The sequence below is a fragment of the Seriola dumerili genome, unplaced genomic scaffold (assembly GCF_002260705.1).
Source record: "Seriola dumerili isolate Sdu_G_001 unplaced genomic scaffold, Sdu_1.0 BDQW01000070.1, whole genome shotgun sequence".
Classification (NCBI taxonomy): Eukaryota; Metazoa; Chordata; class Actinopteri; order Carangiformes; family Carangidae; genus Seriola; species Seriola dumerili.
In genome coordinates, this window is record NW_019174325.1 from 439,696 (window position 1) to 464,554 (window position 24,859).

The following is a 24,859-nucleotide window of genomic DNA, read 5'->3' on the forward strand; positions in this document are numbered from 1 at the left end:
AAGATGAAAAGCTTTGTGGTTGATTTTATCCATAACGCCAAAACGCTTTACCTCAAGAAAAAAACAACACATACTGACACTTGTCCCTTTAGACCGTATGTGTTTAATGTATGCAACGTGTCTGCTATAACTGGAAGAAAATGAGAAATGTGAAATAAATTCGTGGTTGCAGATCAATTCGGAACTGAATTTTGGCTTACCAGCTCTGATCTCCTGCGGCTCCGGAGCTCCAAATGCGCATGCGCAGGCCCACAGTACAGTCACCGCTCGCTGACTACAATCTAACGCTGAGGACTTCAGTGCAAACGCTCCACTTTCTGTAATGGTCGATATGTGAAAAATAAATCTAGTGCACTATCGATTACACTGACGACCGCTCAGAAACAGCTGCTCCATCACTTTTCACTTCAAATATTAACAATCGGCTTCTGCGTAAATCTGCCAACCACAGAGCACGCTCGTTTTTCCCCAGAGTACCATCCCTTAATGAAAGAGCATTTATTATATAATTAGCAGGATATAGGTCATGTCGATACTGCAGTCAAGGCTTTTACAATCCTGACACAAAACATAACACGCCAATATTTTTCATTAAGATCTTTAATTGAACATACAATAAAAAAAGGACATTTTCTTTTAGATCTCATTGCATGGAGAAAAAAATACTAATCTGTTCCACAAGATGGAGAGAGGGGCTGCATTCAGTAAAGTCTGATGATGTTCTTGTTATAAACCCAGAAGCAGACCCTCCAGAGATTTGAATGAATGTACCTTTCGCGTACAAAATAACTCCAGTACAACCGCACACTTTAAACAAGCAAAGGCTTGACAAAATCCTTAACCCTTAAGATTTAACAAATCGAAAAAAGGACTCAAGGCTGCAATCAGAACAAAGCAGGAAATTCAAGGAAAACAGGACACTGCATTTGAGGCCTTGAAGGTTTAGCCTAACTAAAAATAACCAAATATAAAAAAAGGGGGTCTTACACAGACAACCTGCTCAAAGTTACAGAAAAAAAAGCAATAAATCAGTTTTAGATGCTGATCACTGGTTCTATGTACAAGAGGTCAAAAAGGGATCATAGTAGTCTGCCTACAATACAAGTTGTTCAAACATGAAATACAAACCCTTATTTTCTTGTAAATATGCAGTTCTGCAGTGCAAGGTCTTTCATCCTGTTGTGCATTTCAGAGGTTCGCAAGGCAAAACCAAGACAGCCGATTCCTTGAAAAGCAAGTATTGATACCGCAGATCACAAAAAGAAACGACTCCAATTCTGCATCCATATGCTACTTTTCTCCCACAACCATGCAGTTACAAATCATAACAGTTGTATCAAACAATGCTAATGGATGATACAGACATTAGTGGTAGTGAACTGAATCAAACCAACAAGATCTGTGGCAAACTGGGATAATTAAATTAAAATAATTGACTTCATTTGCACTTCATTGCAGCTACTAACAGCATTTCATTTTAACAGACTGGTATAACAAGTTGAATTTTTGGGAGGCAGATTCAGGGGCCGAAGTGATTCCAAAAAATAGCCCTGCCACTGTGGTGCATCCTCTAATAAAACTGCATCTAAAATGTTTAAGACAAGTGCACTCTTGAAGGAGAAAAGTAGACAAATCAGGAAGCGTAAGTCAGTATGACAACACTGCTCATTATGTACAGCACAGGGCTCAAGCTCAACAAAGAGAACGCCTTTCTCTAATTCCACTAATCCCGAGAAGCTGATCTAGACCGTGAGCCAGATCTTGAGCGGGACTTTGAGCAGGAGGCTGAACGTTTCTCCCTTGACTTGGACCGGCGGTCATCCTCCTGTGGGGAAGGGGAGCGGGAGGCAGATTTGGCAGCACGCTCCTCCTTCCCGTTCTCTACTGGGGAAGCTGAACGACTGTGGGACTTCTTATCGCCAGACATCTCCTTGGACCGACTGCGAGAATCCCGTTCTGACTTTACCTTAGAGCAGCTCTCTGAACGGGACTTGGATTTTCGGTCGGCCGAACGTGATCGGGACTTGTGGGAGCGCGAATGAGATTTGGATTTGCGGGATCGAGAACGTGATTTGCGATTGCGAGACCGTGATTTGCTTTCTCCTGACTTGGAGCGAGACTTCCTTTCAGATCTGGAGCGGGAATGATGATGTCTCTTGTTGCTGCGGGAACGAGACCTGTAAGGAAAAAATGCTTATCAACTCAACGCTCCTCACAGGATCCAATACACAGCTTGAAACATTTATTATCTATGCCAGTATTTTATTATCTATGTCAGTATTTTAAAATCATCTTATTCTTAATTTCTATAGATCATGCACATCCTCACCTGGAGTGGGATCTGGAGCGACTACGGGAGCTCCTGCTCCTGTGGCTTCTGCGGCTTCTGCTGCGGGAGCGGTGGCGACTACGAGACCTGAGGATGACAGGACAAAGCTTAAAAACAAACCTATAGCTAATTCTTCTGTGTTGTGATTTTGCCAGCAACAGCAGCAAATCTGACACTTAAAGAATTTCTTTAGTGCTGTAGTGTTCTTACCTGGAGCGGCTGCCAGAGTAGGATCTTCGTCTGCGAGGTCGATCCTCCACCAGACGAATCTTCCGCCCATTGATGTCTGTACCGTCCAGCTTGTCCAGAGCCCTCTTCATATCCGAGTGAGTACGGAACTCGATCACTCCCTCGTTGGTGCGTTCCTTGTGGGCGTCTGCGTAGGTCACCTCCCCTGCCTGACGCATGAAGTCCTGGTGGATGCAGAAAATGCAGAGGGAAATATAATAAACTAACCTGACAGTCTAGGTGGTGTTTATCATTGTGATGACCACAGTTAACCAAGCTGAGGAAACTGCTCGTGTTCAAACATGTACCTTGAGGTCCTGCCAACTGCAGCGGCTGGACAAGTTCTCCACTATGAGACGGTACTCAGTACGGACTGGAGGTCCATACTTATCCCTGCCAGAGCGACTTCGGCTGCTGTAACCACTACCTTTAAAAACAACAGCACATGAAAAAAGTTAGAAACAACTAAAATGGCCAAGACACAAAGAACTACTGGCCTGGCTTATGAAATGAACACAAGGCAGTGACTTGCCAGATAAAAGTCCAAGGGGGTAAAAATTTGAACTTAACAATGTAAGGAGTCCCTCTGATCCCATTTTCAAACAAAGCTTCAGATAAGTGATCTATAAGCCACTGCATGGGCTCTTTAAAGTTTGTATTGTTCTGTATTTCGAAGTTGTTCTCTGCTGCAAAGAACACCACTGCATCTGTTTCCGGCAATACAAAGCCTATCTTACTTTTGTACATCACACTGTGATGCTTTGGCTGCATAAACAAATGGACAGTGATGTTCTTTCAAGACCTCTGAACCCTGTAACACAAACAGAAAGGAAGCATCCACAAAGGTTGCGGTCAAGGACACTGTTCAATCAAATTGAGAAAGAACGGTGTAGAGAAACACATACACCAGTCTTTTGATATTTTTTATTTGACCAGATGTCAGTCTGAAATTTTGTTGTTTACCAGTTTTTCCACTTACAACATTTCTTTTGATTGTAAGTTCTTTACTAGAGCCGATCCACTTATGTTTGCTGTCAACATAAAAACCAATGGCAATCCTCACCATCGCCCCTGGTCTATTGGCAAAAGGCTGCTGTCATCATGGCTTCCGGTTAGGTCAGCCAAGGATCAAGGGGGGGGCAAAGGTCACACACACATTGTAAGGTGAAAGCCAAGGCCAAACGGAACAGGCAGTCATCTTAGCCAGTCATCTTTAGCCTCAATGGACTCTCAGCCTCAGCCCGCAACTGGACTCTTTCAAATTGAAACATCAAGGACTTTTGTTAATGTTGAATATAAAAATATATATACCAAAGTTAAAAATACACATTTCACAAGAAAATGTTAGGCTAGTCTTAATGATTAAGCTAAAACTACACTAGCTAGGTTTGTGGTGATTAGCTTTCTTCTGTGGTGCAAACATCAAATTTGGAAATTCACACCTTCAAAAACATCACTCACCAAATAACATAATTATCATCCAAGAGCACTTTGCAAACCGTGATAAGAAATCCCTGCTTTCAAGTTACCTTAGCTAATGCCAACTCTATAGCCTAGACAGAGTTCTGCTGTTTGAGGGCTCTGACTTGCATTTTTTTGTTCATTCCCATTAATGAACCACAGACCAGTCAAGTGCGGCTCACAGGGGAGGAGCAAAAACCTGCAGGTCACCAACCCTTGATGGTTGAAACTCAGAACTGTTCAGCAGGATGAGACTGAGGGGAAAAAAGTTAAACTGGATTCCCTGAACAAGAAGAAGGTAGATAAGTCCTGGTTACATAGGAACTTCTCCATTTGGTTGTGCTAATACATACAGTAACAACTATAAATATACTATGAGTACAGTATCACTACTTATATTATTCTAACTGTACATGTCTGCATGCAATCTGAGACATAAAAGTGCAGTAACATAACGTATTAACATGGCATTCAAGGCTTGGTTGGCTATGGATCGTGACAGTGTACCTGACAAACAAGTCAATGTAAAAAGTCAAATATGTGTAAACTAAAGCTGTAAGCCTATCAACAGCGGCCGTATGAATCAACAAAACAGTTCTCTGTGCAGTCCACATCGACACCTCACCCCAAGGGGATGGGGAAGAGAGGGTATCTTGTAATAGACTGCACTTACTGCGCCCACCACCCCAGTAACCCCCACCGTAGCCATCTCGGTCTCGCCGCGGACCCCGGGCATGTTCGACGATCACACGCTCCCCGCACAGCTCTTTCCCGTTCAGCTCATATACGGCATCATCGGCATCCCGGTTATCCTCGAACTCCACGAACCCATAACTAAAGGGGAAAACAAAGTTTAGATATAAATCAATAACAACAAAAGAGTTTCAGTCATATTCAGTCAACATACTGTTCATTCACTCTGAGCTAGCTGTAGGGTTAGCAGGGCCCGCTAGCTCCGCGCTATAACAAACACAAAGACGCCATGTTGGCCACGCGACATTGGCCACACGGGCAAGACCAAAGTTCAACAAACAAATAAAAAATTTATCTGTAATGGTAACCTTCCAGCAAAACAGCGAAAACTTTGCAAGCTGACGCGACGGTGGATATAAAAATACATTTGCTTTAAAACGTGAAATGTTCATATATCGGCACTGACGTCGTTAACACGAGAGGTTAACACCAGCTAAGACACGTTAGCAATCCACCGAAAACTCACCCGTTTTTTAAATCGATTTCCATGAGTTTCCCGTATCCGCTGAAAAATCTCTGAATGTCTTTTTCGCGGACATGGTAGCTCAGTCGTCCAATATAAACCCGAGGCATGTTTTTCACCAATCAATGTTGTTAACGTTAAGGACTGTTCTTCGACAAAAACGGCTATGGAGTAGGACGCTTCTGCGGTAGGAAATGACCCTACTACTGAGATACTGACAGCGACTGCGCCAAAACCAGCCAATCACTGTGAAGTTAACGGTGGGAGATTTCCGCTACGGAACTTCAATTTAAAAGCTGCTGTCAGTTCTACCCGTTTTAACAAGCAATTTTTCTGCGATCGTGTTGTTTTAATTATTTTCCGACATTTTTATAAACTGAACGATCAATCTACTATGAATTTGACCGACCAATATAAACTAAAACAAATGAGGTGTTACAACCAGACTACCGCTCCAAGAACAGAACCATAAGGTGGAGAATGGAGCGCCCATCTTTGCCGGTTCTATTTCTGTGGTGCTAACAAATTTGTGACTAATCAATAATGGTAATCAGTCACAGAACTCAAGAGCAAACTGTCTCAAGTCGTTTTAGCTATGTTTTCACATACATTTTTGAAACTAAATATTCAGCAAGTCATGAGGTACACATACCAGTTGTTTTCTGTACAAAAGAAACTGTGACAATATAAGTACAGAGAAAGCAGTAATGGAGAGAGAGAGAATATTTTATTTTTGTAAAAACCAGGTTTTAAAATGATTCCAGTCAGACTTTGTTATTCACTTTCTTTTCAAACCAGAACAGAACCAATATCATGTATCCAGTATCACTGGACTGAAACTCTTCATATCCTGGCTTGTGTTGCGAAGTTCTTGATTCACATTTGAAAATAATGACCTGTAAGAGGAGACCAACGCACCAGCTTAGAGGTCATTTTTGTACTGATCTGAACTTTTGAAATAGAAGAAATAATTAAGTACACAACTGCTCATAAATGCCTCAATAGCACTCACACTTTACAATTTCAGTTTGTCTCACACACAACCTCACTATTAAATTTGCCAGTGAGAAGGTGGTTTCCCCCTATTAATTTGACTTTGTGGTCATCTGCTATAAAACAATCAAAGGAGATCTGTGTTAGGTGCCTGTCACAGACTTGTTAACAGTGACGCATCTTTCTGTATGTATTCCAGCCTGATGACTTTGATTTTCATTCTTGATAAGCTAGGGCTAAAAATTCGGGACTGGCAGTTCTGTTATTTGGAGCCAGACCAGAAACAGAAACACAACCTTCAGTTTAAGCAAGGTTGAGCTCAAGAATAAAGAAGCGACCATGAGCCACACAGTTACAATTAACAGAGCAACTATGCTCTGTTACTGCAGATCAATTTAGCTTAACTACAATTTGGCTGGTTGCATGGAGAAATGGATTCCTTATTCAAAGAAATATTCATGTCTGGTGTATGGTTAATGGGAGAAGAATGAATGAGAAAGGATTCAAGCCATGTTAAATCAGAATTTTCTTGCAGGAACCAAGAATTACAGCAAATGGGGAAAAAAAACAACCTTGGAGACAGAGGGTTCATCAGCGAGACAACAAATGCATCCTACAGTGTATGTGGTACACATCATCTGCTTACAGTGCCTCAACCCCATCTGTCAGCTTTAGATACTCTCTCACTCCCTGCCTGGTCAGGCCATGACACAACTAAACTGCCAAACCCTCCCGCAGTTCGATTCAGAGAGTCCTTTTAACAAATCAAGGTGGCGTCCGACCCCAGCTTCAGCCCTCCCTAGGGGAAAGGGGAGGCCGAGAGAGGAGGAGGAGCCCAGTTTCGGTGGCCTTTAGTTGGCTTTGGCGCGGAGCTGCGCCCTCTTGCCCGTCACAGCCTGGAAGCCAGTCTTGATGCTAGCAACAGAGCAGCGGGAGTGACACGTCTCACACTGCAGGAAATAGAGGCGAGTGTCTTTCTGCAGGATGGTCTCTGGGGAACGGCAGGTGTGACATGTCACATATTCCTCTGCAGGGGAGAAGACAATTATTAGCAGTGCAGTGTACAGAGGTGCTCACTGTATATTCCTTTAGATGTTATTTTGTTCTCAGTAGAGAAGTACAAGGTGACACAAAAGGCTTTGTACAACTTTATGACTTCTGCTTCTTCCAGAGGAGACTGGTGACATTTAAATACATTTTAATGTGAAATTTGAAGTGAAAACTTTGTGGGAGCTGTTACTTATGTTGTAATTGTAGACTGATTAAGATGACAAGATGAATTCCACCAACTAAAAATGATTTCATAATATCTGATAGCCATCTCTGCCCCAGTTGCATTGAAGTGTCTATAAAAGGTAATAAATCATTCTCGGACCAAAACTGAAATCAGACCCTGTGTGTATGGTGGAAAACAGATTGATCATGCACAAAATTAAAGCATTAATTAAAAAAAAAAAATACAAATAATAGGTTTAATTCCCACTTACTGATATATCTTCTCAACACATTTTCTATCTGTTTCTGTTGAAATCTGCCTTTGATCACAAGCTGGTTGTTTCCATCTATGGAACCACTGTTAACAGAAAAAAGGCACAAATCAAACTTTCATTAGAGTGTACACAGAGATGTTTCCTTTCAGTGGTGAACTATAAGAGCCGTACACTGTAAATAAAAGGACATACCTTGTTCCCAGCTCAGCCAACAGGAAAGCAAGGAGATGTTTAGGTTGACGATGCAACCTGTGATGGAAGTATGAGAAGTCAGTTCGTAGATAACACAAGACCATTCATCATCATATATTACAAAAAGAGAACTGGGAGTTTGGCTTGAATCAGCTGAATTGGTTTTAGTCAAACGTTCTAAGTATCAAAGTGAAGTGAGATTAGGGGTGAGTGATCTGACAGTCTTATATCCTGGACGATCTTACTTTGGCATGTGATCATATTTTTGTATTATTAAATGCTTTACTTAAAACAGGTAGTCTCACTAAGATCTGAATCTTTTCCAAGAGAGGCCTGTGTACAAATATAACCAGTTGTATGCAGCATAGTATTTGAAACCAGTTTTTCCAAGTTCAGTGTGAACAAGAGATACAGCTTCAGTTAAAATGTCCTGTGACCTGACATTGCATGTGCTGTACTTTAATCTAGCAGACAGCAGAGGTAACAAGGCAGTTATGCAGTAGAGCCTAATGAATAAACAACATACAATGCTGGTCCATTCCATTTGTGAAGGAGGACCATCCCACCTTTTCATATAAAATATTGAGTCAAGAGGATTTGGGGTGGTTGGAAAAGCATGCATATATACAGTATCACCATAATCAAGAGCAGATGAAATTGAAGATTGTAAAATGGGCTTTCGTCTAGCAGAAGAGAAACATGATATTAAAATTTAAAAGCTCAGACACTTATTACCAGCTTATTGTTAGCAGTTAAACAGCTAGCTTGCTAAGTGCAGCTGGAGACAGCAGTCTTTGTTCTGCTCTGCAGCCTCTATGATCTTGGCATAGTGCCACCTATATCAGTACTACACCTGAGCAGAACAAGAACCATACCACCAGTTGCAGTCGAAGACGGTGGAGTTACAGTCTGTCTGCGGGACAAGAGACAGGCAGGCCAAAGAATAGTGGCGAGCAGACAGACATTCGAAAGAATAAGCGTGCATCAAAGATATGAATCACAACTTCCAATCCGGACTATCAGAATAAAATCAGAACAGAAACAGGATTTGTGAGTTGTGCCTTTGAGTTGAAGTGACAGGCTTTGAGTTCAGGCTACCATACGCACAACTAGTCGTATGATCGCAAGTTCAACTAAATCTGTGGCCAGACTCCCAATTCAGATTGTGGATTGTGTTTCCACCTAAAAAGATTGTGACATAATCTTTTGGCCAGATCGACCAACCCTAACTGAGATTGACAGGAACCGTTTAGGAGGTCAGTGTGGAAGTTGGGAGGCTCACAGTTTGCAGATGTCTGTGAAGTTGACAAAAGAGGTTTTCTTGGTTCCCACTCGGACCACCTGAGGAGGCTTCATCACAAACTTCCTCTTCTCTCCAGCCACCATGTCTGGGTTCTTCTCCCTCATGATGTTGAAGACTCGGTTCAGGAGCTGACAAAGAGATGCCAGAGAGTTATGCCAACTGAAGCTGATACCAGCAGCGTTTAAATCAAGATAAGATCTTAAAGATGCTTTAATTCTTGACTTTTCTGTCCGTATGACCACAGGTTTTCAAAACATGGCAGATATCTGCATTGGAAGGGTAGAGGAAAACATCAGGATTCCAGGAATATAAGAACCATGCTGATGAGCTGATGATTTCTAAGCTAATCTATTCATGATGAAAAGTGTATGTCACAGTCAGTCTTAAAATCATGTAATGTGAAAACTGTGTGTGTGTTAACAAGTTGCCTACCTCGTCATAAGTGTAGTCTCTTTCTGAGCCAGCCCAGGCTGGTCCTGTCGAGGAGCTGAATGAGATTCCATCATTGTTCTTCCCCTCATCGTCCTCCAGAGCTGGAAACACATCACACAAACATTATCACACGTACATCTTTGTTTAGTTTGCTACATTAAAGAGGAGGTGACTTGTTCTCACCGTCGTCCTTCTCCAATAGTTCTCCCTCATCAAAATCTACTTTCTTTGATTTTTTCTTTTTGGTAGGAAGCATCAAGTCCAGGTTGTCCTCCTCCAGTGCCTCTGTCTGTTCGCCTTCAATTTTTAGTTCCTGGTTTGGACCAATTAAAAGAAATTCAGCAAGGAGGTTAAGACAAGAAAGGAGAGTGATGGGAAAGCAACAGTAAAAGTGGAAAAAGCTGATGTAAGATGATTAGAAGGACAGAAATACGCAGACTACAAGTGACGAGACTAGAAGAAAAAAGATCGAAAAATGGTAGTCATTTAGCAGTCACTGACCTTTAATCCCTCCTCGATATCATTATCAAATACTTTCTTGGGTTTCTTCTTCTTTTTCTTCTGGTTGAAGAAGTTCAGATCGTTCAAGTCATCAGACGGCTCTAGAGAAGATTAAACAAACCCAGATTAGCTCTACCTTAATGCATATTGGCAGAAGAGTAACATCCCTCAAGGAGAATATGCCCCGATATTGAGGCTTAAATGTGCGCTTTCAGTGAGAACCATCTTTATTTTCACTCAAACCTTTCTTCCTGCCTTCATCGTCATCCAGATCTATCTCTTTGTCATCTCCAGCCTCTGGTTCTGCCTCCTTTGCCTCCACCTCTTTAGCCTCTTCTCCTCCCACCCCCTCTCCTCCGTCCTCATCCAGCATGAAGGGCTTCTTCTTCTTCTTCTTCTTCTTGGTCATGTTGGGATCAAAAATCATCTGCGGGAGGAAAAAACACTAAAGAAATTAAATTTTATGATTGTTGACAAGATTACAAATGGTGGTTCAGCTGTGACGTGTTCGTTTTTCCCACGTGAGAAATACTTTATGATTCAATAACCTTGCAGACAATCTGATAACTCTTTACAGTTCCAGATGGCTGTCCACTTTTCTTCTAAGTTACCAGTGTTAACTTAAAACTGATATCTCTGGCTACTGTAGAAACACGGTCTCAGTGTCAATCATTGGCTGAAATTTTTATCACTTGTTTAAATAGTGGTATAATTTTTAAGCTTCGCCTGTGTCACTGCAGGTCATTTTCAGTGTGTTTCACTGTGGTCATTATGAGTCACAGGACATAAGATCTGACATACGACAACACCAGATGAGGCACAGGGAGAAGGACATCTGATTCTGTTATTTTCACACATCAGGTCACCTCAGAGTCTATTATCAGTCTTACACCATGGTCATCTGCCAGTGACATTATTATAAGTTTAGCTCATGGTTACTTTCACCAAATAAAGTCAACTTGTAACATTAAATGAAACTGGAGTACTGTCACTATACCTTGTAGTTTAATATATTTTATGCCCAACCAAGCAAGTATCTAAACCTGCAGCAACCACTTTACTTACTGAGTTGTCAATCTGCAGAAAAGGTATCTGCAAAAAGATTTTGCAGATCAGATTATGTCATGTTGACCACAAATGCCAAAAAAAATTTTTTAGTATTGTGTGATCATTAATTGAATATCTAATTGTTTTGGACTGCTTATCAGACAAGGATGGTAATCTGAACATGTCTACCTGGAACCATGAACACTAAATTAATCGATAATGAATGTGATCACACAGACACCAGCCAAACAATCAGAAACGAAAGTTTTAACGGTATGAATAGATAATGCAGAAGAGGTGATATGAGTAATATTACAATATTGTGATTCTCTTCCCGGGCTTACCGACTGCTGATATGTCAGGTACCTGATGCAATTTTCGGAAATAAAGTTCGTTCGTTCGTTCGTTCGTCGTCTCCCGCTTATCCGGATCCGGGTCGCGGGGGCAGCAGCCTCAGCAAAGAGGTCCAGACAGCCCTCTCCCCAGCCACTTCCACCAGCTCCACCGGGAGAATCCCGGAGGAGCTGGTGTGCAACTGAATGACATGTACATCCCTTTCCTCGTTTGTCGTCGTATCCATATGAACCAATATTAGTTAGTTAAGAAAATTAGTTGCACATATCGCTACATTGCAAATACAACGTTGAACTGATTTAAAACTCGTATGCAACTGAAAGAAAACTAAAAATCGCCACATTTACTTATAACAACGACAAACAGCAGTTAATTGTTTCTGTCAACACTCTGTTTCAGAGTAATGCCAGTAATATAGAATGAAAAAGCTAAATTAAACCTTTGTCTTTTCGGTTTCTGGTTGAGAAAAATCAACCATAAGCGCAGCAGCTTATTTAACGGCCAGCTAACGCTAGCTCGCTAACTTCGGTTCTTCAATTTCAGCTACCCAGCGACTGTGATAGAGCGGATTGGCGAGCCACTACAAATATTAATGATCTACACGACGCGATAGATCGTGATACAGTGGTGTATTGGGAATTTTCTTGTTATTTTTGCTCGGTCGGGCCGTTGTTAGCTCGCCTGTAGCCATGTGAGAGGTGCTGCGGACAGGGAGGGGAGAAGCAGCGCCCAGGCCCAAAGTCATCTTCAACATCCATCTGATCCAATAATTTACCTAAATTCACCCAAGAACTCTAGACACCGACACGGACTACCCGTCAGACAAATCACAGCGACTCACCTCGTCTCCTGACATATTTGCAGGTTGAAAAGTGTCTGAAATCTGGCTACTTTTTGTCTCCCGATCAGTCCCACACCGCTGCGCCGAAAATTTCTTGCATCAGCGGTAGAGCCGCAGTACGCATGCGTGAAGTCGACGAATCCAGACGTAAAAATTCCGCGACGGATTGCTCCAGTCGAGCACTATTCAAGAGCAACGTCGCAGAACCAAAACCGTTACTAATTACTGTCCATTGAGAGTCTGTAGATGTGTAATAGAACTGTTCCAGCAGTAATGTGTACGTGTTATATGTTTATTCTGGATAATCACAGTTATGCTGCTTCTTTCTCGTGATCTTAAAGTATGTCCCTCCAAAAAGCAAAATTTAAAGCCCAATTCAAACCCTTCAGAGCAAGCCTGAACAGGGTCACCTGTTAGCATGTACAGTATTTACACAACTGGTTAGAGTTAAATCATCACTTAAAAGTCTCATTGCGGTTTGAGAGTTTACCAGATAACATTGTCCTGAAATATGAAGATTAGTAAATGTCAAACACTATGAGTATCAAAAGGCAACACGAAAAACCTAAAAAAGCAGGACAAATATAGTAAGTTTGATACAGGGCCTTAATATGAGTGATTATGGTCTCCTTACTTACGTTTTAATTGTAGTGTATTTACAGGTTATTTACTCATGTTGCGTGAGACCTCTAAAAAATTTTTGGGTCTAAAATATTTGAGTTTTGAATTTTGACTTTGACTTTTCCTAGGGCTATGGAAAACTATGATGAGATTTTTATACTATATTCTGACACTTTATAAATGACAAAAGGTTTAACTGAATATAATCGAGAAAATAATTGCCATAAATCAATAATGAAATGGATTGTGTGAGCCTATAAAACTACACCTACAGGTGAAAAACTGACACACTGAATACACTGCTATCACACAATGACAAAGTGAAAAGATAAAGCTTCCACTACAATAAAAGAATTGAAAACCTTTAATGATTTTGCAAATAATATTCTCATCTGGATAAATAAAACATAGAAATGCAAACATGTTTCTCCATTCGTCCTTGTGTTATGTTTTTCTATTTTTTTAATGTAAAAAAATGTACATCATGACTTTGAAAAACTAAAGGAATTAACTCTTTAAACTCCAAATCGCTGATGTTGTAGATTGACTATAATCTTTTTTAAACCACCATCTCCTTCTGGATGCAGTTAATAAGGTGTGACAATAGTTTATTATTATATATTTTTTTAAACATTATACAATTTAAAACGAAAACCCTCATGAGGACTTAGACAGACAGAGCAGGATGAAAGTATTAGGCTAAACATCTCTCTTTCTAGCTGTGCATTATTTGTTTTAGTGATTTCCCATTGTTGCATGCTTCACACAACCTCAACAGAACCTCTCTGTGACAGCAGAGATACAGTATTTTATAAAAAAGAGACATATTTGGGATATTTACACCAAATAACAAGTACCACTGGGGATAATGCATCTGCGGGAGTTTTTGTTTTTGTTTTTTGTTTTGTTTTTTTGTTGTTGTTTTTTTTTGTTTTTTTGTGTGTGTGTGTGTGTGTGTGGGGTGTGTGTGTGTGTGTGTGTGTGTGTGGTGGGGGGGTCGCCGCACAATAGCGACAAGAGTGGGGGGGGGGGGACAAAGCACACAGCCTGAAACAAAAGATGAGGTTCCGATTCTGGCAAACACACAGTTCATAGCCTCTTCATCCAGCACATGCTCAGCTACTCTCCTATTTTCAAGAGCATTAACTAAAGAAAAAAACAGGGAGCAATTGATTATTACTTTTCTCAAAAATGAAAAAGAAAAAAAAATCCAGCGAGTTTAACGCCACAAATACAGGTAAATATGAGTCAGAAACAGATATTTGAGGATTAAGCTCCCATGAAAATTCCCCTGTCATCCAGTGACATTAACCATGCCACACAGCCCATAACACTAATCTGAAAACAACTCCTTTATCGCACCACAGAGCTCATAATATTGCACTCAATATAAGCTCAGTGGGCACTGAAATAGCCCTGACCAGTACAAGGACCATGAAGTGCTAGTATTGTATTAAAATCGAGGGTAAAAATATTAGGTAACTTTGCCAAGGTACAGTGATAGAGCTTCAATATAAAAGCCCCCGACTCGCTCATTTTCATTGAGCGACGGGGGGTTTCTGGGTTTAGGTGGTGAAGGGGACGGAAAAAGAGAGACTACAGCATTTTTGCTTTTTTGTAGTGTTACATAAAGTAGACAGTCAGCTCTCCTCAGACACACAGAAACACTCACACACAACATAATATCAGTCCATTCATTCCCTCCTCGCTCCTTCCTCTTCCCTCTCTGAAGCAGGTATGATGTGGCAGTTGCTGCATTTACATGGCTTCCATCGCCCAGCGCTGCAGGTCCTCCATGTCGTCCTCATCCTCCTCTTTCTTGGCTTTAAGAGTGAAAAGACAGAAATAAAAGATGTGAGACAAATTAAACAAATTGGTCATGTTATGTTTTGCTGATATCCACTGGCTTCCAGACCTCATCCTGACCCAGGGATCTCCATAGTGACAAACCCTTTATTTTTCCAGTTGAGTTTAAATCCTAGTATTTAATGGTCTCTAGCTTCTCAACAAATCTAAACAGGATATTTCCCAAAATGTAAAACTATTCTTTTCACTAATAGAAACCGGTGCTGTAGTCAGCTCATAGTTATAGTATAGGCTTGTCAAAAATTTCTTACCAGGTCTGGAAGGTAATGAAGAAGAAGGCACATTGGGCAGGGGGACATTCTCTGGTCCCCCAATCTCCAGCAGGTTTTTGTCCAGCTCTTCCTGTTCCAGCTCATCCAGCTCCGCCAGCAGCTCATCCTGAGAAAGACACAAACACAGCAATCAGCATTGTAGATGAGCATAAACACAAACTAATTCACGCAACACCAAAAACATAAAGTTGTTGTTCCTAACAAAAACACAGATAAAATATGAAATGTAATTTTCATTTTCAAAATTGGTTTCAGGCTGTGTAACCTTGTATGTCTGTGCACTTGGTGAGTAAAACATCTCACTTACAGTTAAATTTAAATACTTCCAAGTCAGTTGACCCAGACATTGAGAAAGAACTTATTTATTCTTTCTGCCATATCATCCCAGGATACAATCAACTGCATGGATGTCGATCTATGAGTAAGACCATTCAAAATTAAGGTTGATTCAATAGCCTTAATGTCACTTGAGAAAAAACTCAAGAAACACAGAGGTCAATAAGCAATGTTTAGCCTGGTAGGGCAGCATGAAGGGTGAGGCCTAACAGATCCATTATTCACTATGTTGAACAGGATACAAGAAAAATCATGTGCTCGGCTGCTGACCAATAATATTTGTGGGTCAGGTGTGTGAAAGGTCTTTAATGTCAGATTAACCTGAATTAACAGTTAGAGTCCATCTCAAAATAAATCAGCAAGAACCAGTTCAGAATCACACAGTGCATTTAGAAAATAGAAATCTCACAGCTGTGAAATCAGATCTCACGAACCTCATCAAACTCTTCTCCAAAACCAACAGGTTTAGAGATGGCGTCTGAGATTTCCTGGGCCAGCTCCTGCTGCTCTGTAATGTCCTGCATCAAGTCATCCACTTTGTCAATGTCCCTGAAATGACAGCAAGGAGAGGAACCAACTCTGAGTAAAACAGTGTGCACTACAGCATCCTTTAACCAAGCCTCATTGACCTACATGATGGTAAATTCACAGAGTGATGTATAAGGCATGCAGCAATGCACAAGTAGCCAGAATGTGCAACTACTGATGTTATCCATTCAATCTATAAATTACATGTTAGCACTTTAGCAGGGGACTGTTTATAACTTAGGTTTCTTTTTGTCATTCAAGCCCTATTACAGATTCAAATGACATCCAATGCTGATGGGTTTGGATTAGGGAGGTATTACTGTGTATATTCACCATAATCTTTCTATTGATTTAAAACAGACTGAATATTTTTTACTGTCCCTGTGGTCCCATGAAGGCAATTAAGAAGCGATGAGGTTTTTATAAACAGGCTTCACTTCAGTCCAATTGATCGATCAGTCAAATTCTGAGGAACGTAATCAGTGAGTAGATGCCCGCTCTCACATGTTTTCATGGGCAGATTTCATGGCTTTGGCAGCAAAGCCCATGTTCTTGAGCACTTCAGTGTTGGTGTTGGCATTCTCCAGAGCCTCCCTCTGGAACTCGATGGTCGACAGCGTGCCATCAATCTGAGCGAGCTGCTTCTCGTACCGCTTCTTTCTTTTCAAAGCTTGCAGAGCCGCTGAGGAGAGAAAGGCAGAGAGAAGATGAGCTGAGAACAAGTCAGGATGATCGGATTGTCACAAAAACAGATTGACAGTGTACAGATGTAATTCAATGAGTGAGTGAAGTAAAGCAGTGTATCACAGGGATTGATTGAACAGTAATGTCACTGGAGCTTGAATCTGCAGTGTTAGTTAGCACCATATCTTATGCTCTGTGAAATCGAGTGATCCACCAGTGACATACATGTTTATCAAAAATGTTAGTGACAATTCAAACAACAAGGAGGAGAATTAGATAAAGCCTGTTGGCAGATACAATGGAAAGATGGGAAAGTAGAAATTACTCAGCTGAAGTCGTCACATGACCACAACCACTAACTCAAACACCTGATAGGCTGAAGACACTAGCAGAAAGCACCATGCTGAGCTGACTCATTCTGTCACCCTTTGTGGAGCTGGAGGAGGAAATGATTAGAGTAAAGGCAATGTAGTATTCTAGCCAAGTACAGAGGGACAATCCTTTCACATTTAATGAAATATAACTCCTGCCAACCTCCACTGATTGTTCACTGAATGGAAAACTTTAAAAAAAAAATTTAATTATTTTCTTTCATTGTAATAACAACAAGATTTTGTGTTGCACTTGTGATGACATTTATCAATCCACTGGTCAGCCTGTCCATCACTTTTCACTTTGTCCAACACTTTGGTGGAGAGCAACATATTTCAACAACCAGTGACCAGGTTGGCATGAAATTTAGTTTGGGTATTTTTGCTCCTCAGAGGATTATCACCACTGATTTTGATGACCCCTTGACCTATTGTTCTGCACCATCATCAGGTCAAAATTTAACACTTAATCAATACTTTCATGTATGACAAGATGTCTTCAGAACTACAGACTTCCACATTATAGACTATATATGTTCATGATCCCAGAGGACTGATCCTTCTGGTGACCCTGTGCACAGGCATAATAATGGTCATATATTTTAACAGCCAACCTTCTACTATTAATCATTCATTTCAGACTCTCCGTGAGTGTTTCTCTCACACCACCCTTACAACAAATTATCAAACGTTGTCAACAACATTCCAGTTCGATCTCAAATGAGCTTGACATCAACTAGAGCATGTAACATGTAACACACCTACTAAAATCTTTACATAAAGAATAAGCAGGGACATTGTTGTTGAAAGGAAGAAAACATCATGGCCAGTGATCGTGTCACTTCTGGCTTTAGTATGCAATCTGTAATGCAATGTGATTTCATGTTGTCGTAATCTGATCGACTGCTTAAGATGGTTTTGTATCAATTGCCAGCATTGCAGCTTTTTCACCTGTTCAGCTGCATTATGTTTTCACCTGCTTTTTTTCATTCTACTGTATATATGTATAAACATAAATAAAGTTTGCATTATGTTGTACGAGATTATGGTCTGATGGTCATTGTAATAACTTGTTTCCATATTACCCATCATAATACTGCAGGCATCTGTGCAACCTGCTGGAAGTCTATAGGTTTCAGTACAGACCTATGACCAAGGTGCAAACACGTGCCCCTCTCAGTGATACCACGTCCTTTTAAGATTCCAGTACTCAACCCTTGTCCTGACACACTGAGCCACTATATTTATGGCCAGTCCGTGTGCGGTAGGAGACTTGACTAAAACTGTAGTGCCACACCTTCAACTGAGTCTTTCGATTATGTTTAATGGCCTTGGTCAATCACACGAAAAGAGGACCACCAGAGACATGTTAGAAGAAGACAATGCTCGCTGAGTGAAAAGAAGTTCCCGATAATCAACATTAAGATAACCAAATCCGTCCTGCAGTCAGTGAAACTCCTCTTTACCTATACTGTTTACCACAGCCGTGATAACGAGGCTCGGCGGGGCTGCCAACAGTTACGACAGCTCGGCAAACTTAGCCAACTTAGCTAACGGGCTAATACTTAGCTTCGTGTTGTTGACCAGGCAGTTTGGGGGTAAACAAAAGAAACTATAAGGAAATCGCACCCTAAAATCTCACCTCGTTTGTTTTTTGTGCCATTTTTCTTGGCGATCTGCAGCTCCTGTTCGATCTTTTTCTCCAGAAATTCCTGTTTCTTCGTTAGCATCTCCTCCGTCTCTCGGAGTTTCTGGATCGCCTCCTGTGGGCTCGGTCCCTTACCTCCTTTTCCTCCTCCTCCAAATATCTTACCAAACAGCGACATATTTGGAAAACTACAACACACTATTTATCAAAAAATAAACAAATCCCCGTAATACCAGAGTAAATGAGGCTCGGCTACCTCGCTGTTGGACTACACTGACACTTCGCTCCAGCCTGAACCTGGAAGGATTGTTGATGTTTCTCTACTTCCTGGAGGCCCGATGACGTCATTTTTGCGTCGCTTGTTGCCTCTCTGTCGCCACCTGCTGGGCAACTGCAGCACCGAAAATCACTGCAGTGCTTTAAATCTGTTTTTTAATCATCTTTACTTTGATCTTTTATTATTGTTCTATTCTATGGTCTATTTGTTTTTCCTTCTTATTTAATATTCTCTCTGTTTTCTCTGTATGGTGAACATGGCAGTGGATTACTTAATTGAATACATATATATATATAGCGCATATATTTGACAGCCTTAGTTATTCTACAAATTCAGATTTTTATATACAAAACATGTTAGAAGCTTAGAAGCTTATAAAAGATGATGCTTTGTTATACATTAAACTACTCAACAGTATGTACTGAATGATCGATTAACTGATTGACAGAAAATTAATATAAATTAATATGAATAAGAAAATGTTGAGAACTTTGGAAAACATTGATGGTTTTGGTCTTTTAATGGTAGCCTGTTTGTTGATTCAACAGCCTTATCTTTTAAGTCATTTTTCATGACAACATGAAAAAGGTTTCATTGTTCCCACTTCTCAAAATGTAAGGATGTGCTGCTTTTAATGATTTTAATTCATGTGAATTAATTTTTTTAAACTTTTTTGTAACCATTTTTGGAAATTTCATTTAACACAATGTCACTGATAACATAACTTAACAAGACAACTTGGGGGGGGTTGGGTTCTCAGCTGTTTATCAAATCACTTTATTGTACTTATTTCATAACTAGTTAAGGAACACCACATTAGAGATGAAGATAGTACCCATGATCAGAGCAGTAATGTTACTGTGGGGGAGCTGGCAAGCATCCCCCTCACTAAGGTGAAAAACAACACACATTGACTAATACAGGAAGTTCATTTTTGTTAAGTTGTGCTTTTATTTTGGGAACCTCTACTAATCACTCTCTCTTTGAGGTCTACTTCCAGGGGGCGTGTTTTCATGGAGTGCACACATGGAAATGCAGCCACCGGACTCAGCAGGTGTAAATTACCTTGTTAGGCTGTACCAATTGGGCAGGAAAGAGAGAGGGAGTGGGTAGAGGGGTTTTTGTTAAGTTTGGCTTTTGTTTGGTATTTCTTTAGTTTATTATGCATTTTATTTAATCTGGGTTAGGCCAAAAGTCAGGTGTATCTTGTGTATGTAAATATGAGTAAGGTTAAATTGTAAATATGTATTCTAAATTTATGGTGGTAGTGTTCAGGGGTCCTTCACAATGTAATATTTTGGTAGAGACTGTGGGTATTTGGGGGGGGGGGGGGGGGGGGGGGGGGGGGGGTCAGGTGTAATGTCACCTTTGCTGCTGCCATCCATTGTGACCTGCTACACCAGCCAGACTGCTTTTGTTGTCAGGCCATTCTGCTACATATATGTAAGAGCTGTTGGACTTCTTTTGTAACTTGCCTATGGTCACCAGTAAACAAAAATCAGAGCTCTGAAACCAATCCTTATGTGACTGATGCTGTTTATTTCTCCATCACGCCTGCACCTCAATCCTGCTGGCCTTCATCCTGGTTGTAAGGGTTCACCACCATCCAAACCTTACAGCAACTTATTAGGATAAAAAAAAGAAAGGCAAATAGTATGATGAACTGTATATATTATGTACTGTATAGAAGCACATAGAACTAAACATAAACTTGATATTTTTGTAGGATATAAATCTGCTTAACTTCTCTCAGGTGACCAAACAGATTCCGTCTGACCTTTCCTAGTATTCAAATAAGAATTTGGTAGATATAAAATAATCCAGGTAACAGACAACCAAGTAGCAGTGCGGAGTGCCAACCCATATGGAAAAGATATAGATAAATCTTATAAAAATTTGTATCTCCTTTGTCTGAAACTTGTAAGTAAAGCATACAACAGTGAAACCAGATATAAGATCCTTAGTAAATTTGAACAAAATGAAACTTGTATGATTTGGGTATTTATCAGAACAATATATGACAGTGATGTTGTATACAATATCCTTAGTAGGAAAATGTAATATCAGACCTATATAAGTTGGGCAATCATCAATGAAACTAAACTGTTGCAAATATTATAGAAAATACTTACAAATTTTACTTGTGTTGTCACAAATGGGAGACGTTTACATAAACAACATGATTTGACAATGAAATTACACAGAAACGCAAGATTGACTAAAGCAGGTTTTCAACTCATAATGACAATGGACTGTTTTTTTGTTTGTTTTTTTTGCTAACATTGTGTAACATTTTACGAGCAATTATATCCAATAATATTCATTCCATTCTCGTCTCGTCTCGTCGTCTCCCGCTTATCCGGGTCGCGGGGGCAGCAGCCTCAGCAGAGAGGTCCAGACAGCCCTCTCCCCAGCCGCTTCCCCCAGTTCCTCCAGGAGAATCCCGAGGCGTTCCAAGGCCAGCCGAGAGATATAATCCCTCCAGCGTGTCCTTGGTCGACCTCGAGGTCTCCTCCCGGTGGGACATGCCAGAAACACCTCCCCAGGGAGGCTTCCAGGAGGCATCCTCACTAGATGCCCGAACCACCTCAACTGGCTCCTCTCGACATGGAGGAGCAGCGGCTCTACTCCGAGTCCCTCCCGGATGACCGAGCTCCTCACCCTATCTCTAAGGCTGAGCCCGGCCACCCTGCGGAGGAAACTCATTTCGGCCGCTTGTACTCGCGATCTCGTTCTTTCGGTCATTACCCAAAGCTCATGACGATAGGTGAGGATCGGAAAGTAGATCGACCGGAAAATTGAGAGCTTCGCCTTCCGGCTTAGTTCCCTCTTCCCCACAATGGACCGATTCAGTGTCCACATCACTGCTGACGCCGCCCCAATCCGCCTGTTGATCTCCCGCTCCATCCTACCCCCACTCGTGAACAAGATCCCGAGATACTTAAACTCCTCCACCTGAGGCAAAGCCTCCCCCCCGACCTGAAGCGGGCAATCCACCCGTTTCCGGCTGAGAACCATGGCCTCAGACTTGGAGGTGCTGATTTTCATCCCAGCCGTTTCACACTCGGCCGCGAACCGCCCAAGCGAGAGCTGAAGGTCGGCGTTCGATGAAGCTAGGAGGACCACATCATCCGCAAAAAGCAGAGACGAGATCCTCCCGCCACCGAAACCAAACCCGTCCACCACCCGGCTGCGCCTAGAAATTCTGTCCATAAAAGTTATGAACAGAACCGGTGACAAAGGGCAGCCCTGGCGGAGTCCAACCCTCACCGGGAACAGGTCCGACTTACTGCCGGCTACGCGAACCAGACTCACACTCCTTTGGTACAGGGATTTAATGGCCACTAACAAGGGGCCATCCACCCCATACTCCCGGAGTGCCCCCCACAGGGAGCCCCTGGGAACACGGTCGTAAGCCTTCTCCAAATCCACAAAACACATGTGGACTGGATTGGCAAACTCCCATGCTCCCTCCAGCACCCTAGCGAGGGTAAAGAGCTGGTCCACAGTTCCACGCCCAGGACGAAAACCACATTGCTCCTCCTCGATCTGAGGTTCAACTATCGATCGGACCCTCTTTTCCAGTACCCTGGCATAGACCTTTCCAGGGAGGCTGAGGAGTGTAATTCCACGGTAGTTGGAACACACCCTCTGGTCTCCCTTCTTAAAGATGGGGACCACCACCCCGGTTTGCCACTCCAAAGGCACTGCCCCCGATGTCCACGCAATGTTGCAGAGGCGTGTCAACCAAGACAGCCCTACAACATCCAGAGCCTTGAGATACCCAGGGCGGATCTCATCAATCCGCGGGGCTCTGCCACCGCGCAGTTGTTTCACTACGTCGGCGACTTCTGCCCCGGAGATTAGATCATCCATCCCCAGGTCTCTTGGCTCTGTTTCCTCTACGGAATACGTGTTGGTAGGATTGAGGAGCTCCTCAAAGTATTCCTTCCACCGTCCCACTATATCCTCAGTTGACGTCAGCAGCTCCCCGCCCCCACTGTAAACAGTGTGAGCGAGTTGCCGCCTTCCCCCCGAGGCGCCGGACGGTTTGCCAGAACCTTTTTGGAGCCGATCGATAGTCTTCCTCCATTGTCTCACCGAACTCCTCCCACGTCCGAGTTTTTGCCTCAGCAACTGCCGCAGCTGCACTCCGCTTGGCCCGCCCGTACCAGTCAGCTGATTCCTGAGACCCACAGGCCAACCACGCCCTGTAGGCCTCCTTCTTCAGCCTGACGGCTTCCCCCACCGCCGGTGTCCACCAGCGGGTACGGGGGTTACCGCCACGACTGGCCCCAGCTACCTTGCGGCCGCAGCTTGCAACAGCCGCCTCAACAATAGCAGAGCGGAACAAGTCCCATTCGGACTCAATGTACATTAAATGTCATGTGCTCTTTCCCATACAGTGACTGCACACCTCCAACAACGTACACTAATGCGTCATGTGCGTGATTTATCAGATCAGCATTTAATTCAGACCCCAACAGAATGCTTATGCCCTCTATCAGTAACGCCCAATGAGAGTGATACCTCTGTGGAAGTATGCCTTTCAGAACTGGCAAGCTGTAATACAAAAGCCAGTGCTGCCTCTCATGGGCTTTCCAGAATTTGCGCTCTGTTAGAGATCTTGGAACACGAGCAACAATACTTGGAGGCTTAATAGACAAGAGGTATCTGTCCATGATGGCTGTTTGTGTACCAATATACCATGGCTCAGAACTGCTTTTAGAATCCATCCATAAATTCGCCATGTATCTGCACACACCAAGCAGCACACAGTGCATGTAGTCAGGGACCATCCCATTGATTAGATCAAACAATGGTAAATCTGCAAGAGCAGATGAGCCCTTTATGCCCAATATGGTCTTCCCTTCTCTTTCAGCTATTTGTCCTATTTCTACTGTGGTTTTATGATTTCTGTCACTTGGCTTTTCATCTGGACATGTGTAAACCCTTGTTTCCTTTTCCTTTCCTTGTTTGCATCCCAGGGTGAAGGCAGACTCCACAGCCATACTCACCATTAAACTGCTTAAAATTCTGTAGTAATGGCCTTGCTACTGCATCACATACACAGCACAACGTGTGCACTTTTATGTGTCTGAATGACTGATCACTAGGATGCTGCCACTCAAAACCAGCTTGAGAAAGACTGGCACACTCCTCAACAAATGGTTTAAAGAAGCAAGACATATCTGGCTTCTTGGCTCCAAACCACAAAGCACATAAAAGCATGTTTATCTCTACTCTCAGGTGGTATCTCATTAACACAACATAATATTGGCCAAATACTAAATTTGGAGGACTGAAAAACTGGTACACCATCACAATTGAATGTGAGGGACAGAAAATCCTCTTTACTGTTATTTTTCAAGGTCTGATATAAGGTGCCATCACATATGTCCTTTATTACATGCTTTGTATGGGCATCAGCACAAAAACATAGATCCTGCATATCCTGGTGCTCAAGAATATCTTTCAGCTGATCCTTTAATAGTATGCTAATAAAGAAATGTCCTTCCTGTAAACTGGCTTTCACTGTTGTGAATGAGGAACATGACACACATTTGAGTGTTTCTTCCAGAGATTGTGAAGAACCAATGTACTTAGTACAAACTCCACAGTAATGGTGTCGTTTGAACTGATGTGTAATATCAGCTGATGTCTCTCTCAAATTGAATCGAAGGCAACTGGACTTGTATTTGTCTGTGGAAGACGTTTCGCCTCTTATCCAAGCGGCTTCATCAGTTCATCATGTATTGGTCTCTCTAGTCCGCACTAGTCTGACCAAGAAAATGGAGTAGGACCCAGGTATTTAACCTCTTGTGGGTGGGTCCACCAAAGTACCTGTGAAAGTACTGGTTTCACCTGA

General features: G+C 42.0%; 3 protein-coding genes across 4 annotated transcripts; all 3 read right to left on the minus strand.

Annotated features, from left to right (window-relative positions):
* Positions 1 to 629: 629 nt before the first annotated feature.
* On the minus strand, positions 630 to 5,446 carry LOC111220522 (serine/arginine-rich splicing factor 6-like). 2 transcript variants are annotated; one of them, XM_022743601.1, is made up of 6 exons: positions 5,238 to 5,446; positions 4,719 to 4,852; positions 2,866 to 2,984; positions 2,540 to 2,742; positions 2,330 to 2,416; positions 630 to 2,177 (listed from the first exon to the last, which is right to left on the minus strand). In XM_022743601.1, the coding sequence occupies exons 1-6, from the start codon at positions 5,342 to 5,344 to the stop codon at positions 1,724 to 1,726; spliced, it is 1,104 nt and encodes a 367-aa protein (XP_022599322.1). In that variant the 5' UTR covers positions 5,345 to 5,446; the 3' UTR covers positions 630 to 1,723. The 2 variants fall into 2 exon arrangements, with proteins under 2 accessions (XP_022599322.1, XP_022599321.1); XM_022743600.1 differs by having other exon boundaries at positions 4,692 to 4,852.
* Positions 5,447 to 6,736: 1,290 nt separating this feature from the next.
* On the minus strand, positions 6,737 to 12,504 carry eif2s2 (eukaryotic translation initiation factor 2 subunit beta). Its single transcript, XM_022743608.1, has 9 exons — positions 12,388 to 12,504; positions 10,389 to 10,572; positions 10,146 to 10,246; positions 9,828 to 9,957; positions 9,645 to 9,745; positions 9,192 to 9,340; positions 7,910 to 7,966; positions 7,715 to 7,800; positions 6,737 to 7,254 (listed from the first exon to the last, which is right to left on the minus strand). Exons 1-9 carry the CDS (start codon positions 12,400 to 12,402, stop codon positions 7,079 to 7,081), a joined length of 999 nt encoding a protein of 332 aa, XP_022599329.1. The 5' UTR covers positions 12,403 to 12,504; the 3' UTR covers positions 6,737 to 7,078.
* A 1,507-nt stretch (positions 12,505 to 14,011) lies between these two features.
* Positions 14,012 to 19,037, minus strand: chmp4b (charged multivesicular body protein 4B). The gene is made up of 5 exons (XM_022743597.1): positions 18,708 to 19,037; positions 16,515 to 16,692; positions 15,917 to 16,031; positions 15,126 to 15,252; positions 14,012 to 14,831 (listed from the first exon to the last, which is right to left on the minus strand). Exons 1-5 carry the CDS (start codon positions 18,889 to 18,891, stop codon positions 14,767 to 14,769), a joined length of 669 nt encoding a protein of 222 aa, XP_022599318.1. The 5' UTR covers positions 18,892 to 19,037; the 3' UTR covers positions 14,012 to 14,766.
* Between the last annotated feature and the right edge of the window lie 5,822 nt (positions 19,038 to 24,859).

What these genes read in the sequence shown, in the direction of transcription:
- chmp4b (XM_022743597.1), bottom strand. Translation starts at nt 18,891, where the DNA reads ATGTCGCTGTTTGGTAAGATATTTGGAGGAGGAGGAAAAGGAGGTAAG. An exon ending in TGGCACAAAAAACAAACGAG is followed by an intron (nt 16,693 to 18,707) that starts GTGAGATTTTAG and finishes TTCTCTCCTCAG; the next exon opens with CGGCTCTGCAAGCTTTGAAA. An exon ending in TTGGAGAAGAGTTTGATGAG is followed by an intron (nt 15,253 to 15,916) that starts GTTCGTGAGATC and finishes TGTCTTTCTCAG; the next exon opens with GATGAGCTGCTGGCGGAGCT.
- LOC111220522 (XM_022743600.1), bottom strand. Translation starts at nt 5,344, where the DNA reads ATGCCTCGGGTTTATATTGGACGACTGAGCTACCATGTCCGCGAAAAA. An exon ending in TACTCTGGCAGCCGCTCCAG is followed by an intron (nt 2,417 to 2,539) that starts GTAAGAACACTA and finishes TGTCATCCTCAG; the next exon opens with GTCTCGTAGTCGCCACCGCT. An exon ending in CGCTCCAGATCCCACTCCAG is followed by an intron (nt 2,178 to 2,329) that starts GTGAGGATGTGC and finishes TTTTCCTTACAG; the next exon opens with GTCTCGTTCCCGCAGCAACA.
- eif2s2 (XM_022743608.1), bottom strand. An exon ending in ACTATTGGAGAAGGACGACG is followed by an intron (nt 9,746 to 9,827) that starts GTGAGAACAAGT and finishes ATGTGTTTCCAG; the next exon opens with CTCTGGAGGACGATGAGGGG. An exon ending in GAGACTACACTTATGACGAG is followed by an intron (nt 9,341 to 9,644) that starts GTAGGCAACTTG and finishes TCTCTTTGTCAG; the next exon opens with CTCCTGAACCGAGTCTTCAA.